This window comes from Leptopilina heterotoma, unplaced genomic scaffold, assembly GCF_015476425.1.
Source record: "Leptopilina heterotoma isolate Lh14 unplaced genomic scaffold, ASM1547642v1 Lhet_372, whole genome shotgun sequence".
NCBI classification, from domain to species: domain Eukaryota; kingdom Metazoa; phylum Arthropoda; class Insecta; order Hymenoptera; family Figitidae; genus Leptopilina; species Leptopilina heterotoma.
This window is the reverse complement of record NW_025111050.1, coordinates 584,034-592,853: the sequence shown is the minus strand read 5'-3', so window position 1 is coordinate 592,853 and position 8,820 is coordinate 584,034. Positions and strand designations below refer to the sequence as shown.

The following is an 8,820-nucleotide window of genomic DNA, read 5'->3' as shown; positions in this document are numbered from 1 at the left end:
AATGCTCAGTCCTTACTAAAACTTAGGTGATTTTTAGATGATAAGAATTCTTTAATTCAGAAGAAATAAATTTTTAATGAATTTTTCCCAAAATTTTGATTGTCTGATGGCGTTCTGGTGGACCTGCTACTTCTTAAAAATGTAAATAAAATTCTTTATTCTTTAGGACTGTGTAGGTCTCAGTCTTAACTAGAAATTAGGTGATTTTCAGATAATTAGAATTCTTTAATTTTGAAAAAATGAATTTTTATTGAATTTTTCTCAAAATTTTGATTGTCTGATGGCATTCGGTCGAGGGTGCTACTACTAAAACAAGTTGTTCATTTCATGACCATTTAGCTTCCTCAATGTATAAAAATTGCGGTTTTGCAAACTTTTGAAAAACTATGTACAAAAGGGTTCGTCCAGAAGATTTGTTAAAAATAAAATTATATAAAGCATTTATAATTTATAAGTTGTTATATAAATTTTTGATGTTTTATTTGGTTTAGGCTGGGTTGACCAAAAAGCAATATTAATAGTTTTTAATTAGACTTTATTAAGACACGATGTTCACAAAGGAAGCGTCTACGGAAGAGAGAGCGAGTCTCGGCGTTCCGCTCTCGCGCAAGCGTAATACACAAGTAGTGGTAATGTTGGAGTCAAATGAGTGTAAAGGAGCGCTAAATTCAAATACTTAACACTCCCTCCCGAGGTTGACTCCTTATAAAATAATAATAATAATAATAATACTGACAAATTAATTTAACCTAGGACATAAATCTAATTTTGAATTTTAAAATAAACTTCTATTTTCTTTTTAATTTGTTTGATTTGTCCTCGTTTTGCATCTCCTTTTGGTTATTTGTCTCGGTTCGATTGGTTTCTGAAAACTAAAAAGAGTAGATAAAATAAATTATTACAGTCGAATTTGATTTAAAACAATACTCAGAAACAAACAGTCATTCAAAAATCGTAATTTAGTATCTTATTTCGTAAATTATTGTGATTTTCATAAGAAAGGGGTTTTGTCATTATGTCAGCCCATTGATTTTTCGTGGAAACCCATTCAATTTTAACTCGATCTAATTTAGTACACTCTTTCACGTAGTCTTCATGTATTCCTACCATGTGCCGTAGCTTGTTTCCGCCACTCGTTTAGTTTCGTGTAGTTTCGTTTAGTTTCGTGTAGCTGGTAGAAGACTTTTTCCCGTTATTTGCATTACAGACTTATTGATGGCAATTATCTCTTGACACGCTTGGCTCATTGCTACATATTCTGCCTGACATGTAGACAACGCAACGTACGTTTGTTTGTTTGCTCTCCACGAAATCGTGTCTCCAAACAGTCGTATCACGAAGCCACATGTGGAAATGGATGATTTGCAGTCCGCAAAACTCGCATCTGAGTAGGCCAATAAGTCGTTTCGTCGCCCTTGATATCTCAGACCCATTGACTTCGTTCCTTTGATGTAACTAAATACCCTTTTTACCATGTTCCATTCGTTTTCGGTAGGGTTTATTTGATGTCTACTCAGGACGTTTACTGTGTAGGCAATGTCTGGACGTGTGGCTCCTGATAAATATAATAAGCTGCCAATTGCTTCTCTGTAAGGAATATTTAAATCACTGTCGTCTAAACTGTCGTTTTCGTCTTCACGTTGTCTACGTTCGTAATTAGAGACTTGTCGTGTTATCATTGGAGTATTTTTAGGAAATTCCTTTTCGAAGCCAAATTTTTCCACGATTTTTTCAACATATTTTTCTTGCGTTATCGACATAACTCTCGTTTCTCTATTACGTTCGATTTGCATTCCTAAATAGTTCTTTGGTTCACCAAGGTCAGTTATTTCAAACGATTTCATCATTTTTGTTTTAATTTTTAATAATCTTTTGCTGTCGTTGCTGGCCAGTAACATGTCATCTACATATTTTAACAGAATTACTAACGAATTTTCTGAACTCCAAGTGAAAAGACAGGGATCGTAATCGCTACTTTTTAAACCTAGAGAATTCGCAACTTCCGTGAATTTTTTGTTCCATCGTTTAGGACTGATTCTCAATCCATACATAGATTTTTGGATTTTACATACTTTAGACTGTCGTAATTCATCCAAAATTTCCATTCCATCTGGAATTTCCATATACACTTCGTCTTCAATCGTTCCATTTAGAAAATCAGTTTTTACGTCTAGTTGACTGGCTTCCAGATCATAATAGTTTATCATCGCCAGTACTGTTCTGACTAGTGTTAGTCTCGAAACTGGTGCATACGTTTCTTTTAAATCATAGGAGTTACTGTCTTTGAATCCTCGAATTACCAATCTTGCTTTAAATTTTGTTACTCCGGAACTGTCGTTTTTTCGTTTGAAAATCCATCTTGAGTCAATGATATTCGGCCTTCTATTATTTTTCCCGCTTTTCGGACGATCTACTAATGACCACACTTGATTTTTATCCATGGAATTTAATTCTTCTTCTATGGCTTTTATCCATTCGTTTTTATTTTCTGATTCCATGACTTCTTTGAACGTTAGAGGGTCATTGTTGATTTCTGCATGAAGACAGTATAATACTTCGTCATTAATTTTATTTTTTGTTTGCAGAAATTCTTCTTCTATGTTCGGAAATTCGTATTCCTTTATTTGCTGTTTGCTTTCTGTAAATTTTGCAAAACTCGTGTCTGCTACTTTTCAGCTTCGAGTCTCATAGGGTTCTCGAATTAATGTTTCCGTCGTTTTTTGCTCTTTTCTTATTGAGTTGCTTTCTTCTTCCTCCATTTCTAATGGTCGTTTTTTAGGTCTACCTCTTTTTTTATCGGTTCTCCCTCCGTTTCTGTGACCGAACTGTCTTTGTTTTCTGTCTCTGTTTTGTCCTCGTTCTTTTCGTTTATTGTTAATATTGTTTCAGTCGTTGGCCAATTTTTAATTGACTCTTTCTGGTATCTATCCCCATACACGAGTTTTTCGTTAAATCTAACGTTTCTGGACTCAAAGAATTTTCCTGATTCTGGATTTAGAAATATATATCCGGAAGGAGTGTAATCGACTAAGATTCCTTGTACTGCTCGTGCTGAAAACTTGGACTCTGGTTTTCTTGGTATTGACCAGTATGCCAGGCAACCAAAACGTTTTATTTGGTTTATGTCGAATTTGTAGTCAGGCGCGAATAATTCCAGAGGAGATTTAAAATTGTTTGCTTTATGGGGAGTACGATTGTACACGTATACAGCCGCTCCCAGTGCTAAGTCCCACATATTTGCTGGGATTTTAGAATCAAACATAATGGACCTTATTTTCTTTTGTAATGTTTGATTAAATCTTTCTGCAGTTCCATTATGTTGTGGAGTATCAGGGCATGCTAACTGTCTTTCTATCCCTTCGCGTTTCAGGATTACACTCGTATACCCTCCTGTGTATTCCGTTCCTTGGTCGGATCTTAGATAACAAATTTTTTCGTTTTTACCTAATAGATTTCTGGCGCTTTTAATGAATCTTTCTAGACAGTGACCTGTCTCGTCTTTTGTTTTCATTGGGTAGGCAAGTGTCAATCGTGAGTAATCATCAATAAATACGGAAATATAATTATAGGATTGAGGATAGGCAGGAGGAGATATTTTACCCATAATGTCAGAATGTATTAATTGTAACGGTCGTGTCGATCTGTTTCGTTTATTTTTAAATGGTAATTTCTTTAATTTAGTTAATGCACAAACTTCACAATCTAAAATACTGTCGTCAAAGTTTACAGACTGCAATTCTTTATTATTTTGCCAAATATTTTGTAATTTTTTTAGGTATGATAACGACGCGTGTCCCATTCTAGCATGCCATAACATAGCCTTATTGTTCTTAGAACAATTATTGCATGTATTACTTAAAAGTGGATTATCATCGAATATATCAATCATCGGTAGTTCGTCTATATTTGTAATTTTTCTTGTAGCAAGTAATGTATCGAATTCAGAAAATGTGTAATTGTTTATCGATTTTTGAGTATTTTCTATATCGGATATTTTATCTGATTTATTAATCGCGCTTTCGTTTTCAACTTTTTCGTTTAAATCTGAATTTTCGTTTGTTAAAATTAATTTTTCTTTGTTATTAGATTCTATTGTCGTCTCTGTTAACTCTTTCGTTTTATCGTCCTTGTCTTCGTTTATTTCTTCAGAAATAATTTCTGTATCTAAAGCTACTGCGTTCGTTAAGGTATTGTTATTGTTTTTATTATTCGTGGTGATTGTTGATTCTATTTTCCAATAAGGTTTTTCGTATGTACCTGAGATAAGAATCTCTTTCGTTTTCGGATTGTATATTTCAACACTTTTATTGTCTAGATGGGTTGACAATCCTGCTTCGGCGAAATGTCGTAATGATATTAGATTTTCTGACAGTGATTTTGAGTAAATTGTTCTATTTAAATTTACCATTTCTCTGCTTTTTGTTTTTAAAGTCACTGTCCCTATCCCGTCTGCTGTTAAATCAGCTTTGCTATCTTTGTTTGCGCACTTTATAACACTCGTTTTCGTTTTCTCAAAAGGGTTTAAGATTTGTTTAATATTTGTGAGGTGCTCTGTTGCACCTGAGTCTATTATAAAAGATACTTTACGCTTACCTGTGCTTTCCTTTTGATGAGAGTTGACAAAGTGGATTTTCGGGATGTCTGTCGTTACTGTCTGTGTTTGTCTTGGTCGAGGTTGTTGGTTGTCTTTAGTAAATTTAAATCTGTTCACATTCTGGTAATTATTATTTCGTAAATGATATGGTTTGTTATTATCGTTTCGTTTAAATTGAAGGTTTTTATGTCCGCGGTTATTTACAACTTTGAAGGAACGCTTGCTTCTTGCTTGTAATTGATTTTCATATTTATTATTTTTATTAAACTGTCGTTTACCTTTATTTTGTCCTTTTGTTAGTCTCGCCAATCGTTGTGGACATTCGAATCCTTTGTGTGTTGTGAATTGGTTGCATTCATAGCACTTTTTCACTCCTTGTCCCTTTCGGGGACACTCGTTTTTAAGGTGGCCGTTGTCATCACATTCGTAGCATCTGTCGTTTATCCACTTATTTTGTCTATTGGTGTTGGCGAATGAGACTGAAGCTACAGTGTTCCCTTTTGAAGTCGGATGATCGTTTGTAGCAGCTTAAGTTCGATTTGCTTCTGCCTGTATTAAAAACATTTTTAGAGAATCAAAAGTTAAACTTTTTCCCGTCTGGTTCTTTGTAATAAATTCGACTGATTGTATTTCTGGAACTTGTACCATTATCGCATTATACAATGCGTCGCGTTTTTCATCTTCGGATAGTGGATTTGATCCAGAAATACTCTCATAATCGTTTACTATGTCTTCGAAACGGTCTAGAAATTGTATTGCTGTTTCACGGTTTATTTCGTATTGCAAAGAATACAGTTGTTTTCGAGCAATGACACTTGTTACGTTAATTTCGCTTTGTTTCAATTCTTTGAGTTTTTTCAAAACTTCGATTGGATCTTTAATTTGTAATATTTTTGTTTGATATACTTTTTCTACCCGATTTAAGATTATGTCGCGTACTTTAAATTTATGCTTTTCTAGTGAATTTTCATTTAAACCTTCCGGTGGTTTTATTGTTTTATTTATAACATAAAGTAAGTCAACTGTTCTTAGTTCTGAAGTCAAAAACTCAAAGAAGTGTTCAAATTTAACTTTTGATTCCAATTTATAATCATGTTTTATCATACTTTCCTTCCCGATAAATTCTATTTTGATTGCTTGTTTTAGTTGGTTTGCAATGTTATCGGTGTTATTGATTTGATTTTCCGTACTCGTAGCCGATTTTACGGAATTTGATTTTAAAACTAGTTCGTCTATTTTTTCAGTCGTATTTTGTTTTTCTTGTATTTTTTCTCTAATCGAATTAATTGTTTTAACTAAGGGAATTTTATCTTTAATTATCGGATTAGAAGGAATAGTTATTATTGATTCTATTTTTGGTTTGTTTACCTTTTCGTCTTGCAGTTCTCGTTGCTTCAACCAAAACTTAAAATTTTCTTGCATTTTTAAATGTAAGGATAAAGTTTTATCCATCATATCTTCGACCTTTTGAAATTTTTTGTTTAATCTATCTTCTATTTCTAGAAGACCAGAATTCGTACTGTCGTTGTCATTTAATTGTCGTTTGTTCCCACTTATTTTTGCACAGCCATTGTCATGTTGTTTACTTTCAGTTTCAATCGGATTTTTCGTATCGTTCCTGACTTGATCTTCGTTAATTCCGGAACCTCCTGCTGTTTTCGGTGTCACACCTACCACAGAAATTTATCGTAAATATAATTTGTGTTGTCGACAACAACTGTTATTAACTCGTTAACTTTTCGTTATTATCAGATCAAGTGTAAACAAAATTTTACTCAATTTTCATTTATATGAACTTACCTGTACATACAAATAAATTTATGTTACCTTCAGAAACGCTGTTAATTTCACTGCTCAAAGCCTTGAGGTCGTTTCTAGTAAGATCAGGTTCTGATTTGTCGTACATTTCTTCGTCATTATCTGTTGAATTATTCGTTTTTTGATCTTCAGTATTATGGCATCCTTCTAGGTCTTTTTCGTGGAGTAAGTTTTCGCTAGCACTGTTGACGTCGCCGCTGTCTGGATTCGGTTTCATGAAAGCTTGTTCAATTAAAGTCTTAAGAACTTCCCAGTCGTCTTCCAGTTGTTTTTTGCCTTTTAATAAAAATTCAGTTTTAATTAACATTTAATTTATTATTAGAATTAGCTTTCACCTGCTCCTAGATTGATCGGACCGAACACAAGTCAGATCAATCTGGAACTGTTCGCTTTGTTACACTCGTTACTTCCGGGTGCTTCAAGAGCGAGACTAGTTGCTTCTGATTTTCAAGAGTGAACACAACTCTATCTGACCAGGAGCAACCCAGACGAACGGATTCGTGTGAACTTTTCTGATTTAGTATCGAAACTGTCGTCTCTGATTCCTCGTGATTGCTTAGCGTATTTCTTTATCGACGTTAGTAAAATTAAATACACGTGTGAAATAGTTATATAACTTTTAAAGTAAATTTTTATTTGCGCTTTTATTTACTTTCTTGACAGTCGTTACTCTTCGTTTAATATAATTGATCAATTAATTTACTTACTTATTGATACCTTTCCCCCGGGCTCAAATCTTACTTCGAGATAATCTTTGGTCATTCCGATAAATACATCCTCGTTTCCAGCAGGTTCCAATTCCAGCGCTTTTCTGCATTTCTGTACGACATCCTCGATTTTATCCATTTCGATTAATACAATAGAGATTGTTTTTGTTTTTAAATTCTGCTTCTTCAAATAATCACTCTCGGAAGAAAACACTGAGCGTCACTCTTGCACGTATAACGTCGCACACTTTCGTTGAAAAAGTCAGTCTTTTATATCCTTAATTTTTCACTAAAAACCGCAACCGATCACTCGCAGTGAATGCGCGCTGGGCCCATAACCTTTTGATGTTTTATTTGGTTTAGGCTGGGTTGACCAAAAAGCAATATTAATAGTTTTTAATTAGACTTTATTAAGACACGATGTTCACAAAGGAAGCGTCTACGGAAGAGAGAGCGAGTCTCGGCGTTCCGCTCTCGCGCAAGCGTAATACACAAGTAGTGGTAATGTTGGAGTCAAATGAGTGTAAAGGAGCGCTAAATTCAAATACTTAACATAAATATTTGGTGAAATTTACACTTTCATTTGGCAATTGCTTCTTTTTTATGATAGAATAATCATTTCAAAATATTAATATTAAATAAATTATGAAAAAAATACAAAATTTGAATTTTTTTTTAAAAAGAAAAATATTTATTAATTTGATAAAATTTGATAAAATATATACTTTGTATACATCAATCGATTCGTTTTCTTGTCAGGAATGTAATTTTGAGAAAAATTAATGAAAATATTAACAAATAAAAAAATTATTTCAAAAAATACCAAAAAAAATTTTTCTGAATTTTAAAAAAATTGTATAAAAAAAATTTTTGTAGATATTTTTGAAAATCCTTGTGTCAGATTTTAGGTATTAATGACTGCAATAAACCTGCAAAATTTTAGGACAATCCATCAAAATTTGTCTGAGATAATTTGTACACAATTTTTGTGACACACACATACACACACATACATCTGGACATTTGCTCATAATTGAATATACATATGTTTTAGATGAAAATGAGTCCATATAACCTTCTTTTGAAAAATTGAAAATCGTCACCAATGCAAAGCTTCCTCATGAGGAAGCAAAATTGATAGAAAATTCTCCATTCTTTAGGACTGTGTAGGGCTCAGACCCTACTAGAACTCAGATGATTGTTGGATAATTAGAATTCTTTAATTTTGAAGAAATGAATTTTTAATGATTTTGTCTCAAAAATTTTGATTGTCTGATGGCGTTCGGGCGAGGGTGCTACTACTAAAAAATTAGTAGAAAATTTCCTATTCTTTAGATCTGTGTAATTCTCATTCCGTACTAGAACTTACACTACCGTCCGTGAGTATCAGGACGCCCCTTTTTTCATGAGTGGAAAAATGCTTAAAACGTAGAAAATAAGAATGACAAAAATTTTTCATATTTTTTTCCTGAAAGCTAATGGAATTATGAAAAGACTGACACTTGATTGAAGAATTTTCGTTGACTATTCTGTCAGATACAGAAAAAATACTTATACCACAATACAATTAATTAATTTAGACTCTACATTGAATAGAGATTGAAACAAGACCAAGAACGCTAAAAAAGTTAATCAGTTTTCGAGAAATTAAAAAATTACGAAAAGCATGCAAAATCCAGTATTTTTTCTGTATCTGACAGA

The 8,820-nt window shown here is 33.1% G+C and overlaps 1 protein-coding gene across 1 annotated transcript; it reads right to left on the bottom strand.

Moving 5' to 3' along the window:
* Nucleotides 1-481: 481 nt before the first annotated feature.
* On the bottom strand, nucleotides 482-7,729 carry LOC122505816. The gene is made up of 5 exons (XM_043617663.1): nucleotides 7,120-7,729; nucleotides 6,422-6,688; nucleotides 5,963-6,264; nucleotides 4,873-5,143; nucleotides 482-872 (listed from the first exon to the last, which is right to left on the bottom strand). The coding sequence occupies exons 1-4, from the start codon at nucleotides 7,256-7,258 to the stop codon at nucleotides 5,123-5,125; spliced, it is 729 nt and encodes a 242-aa protein (XP_043473598.1). The 5' UTR covers nucleotides 7,259-7,729; the 3' UTR covers nucleotides 482-872; nucleotides 4,873-5,122.
* Nucleotides 7,730-8,820: the final 1,091 nt, after the last annotated feature.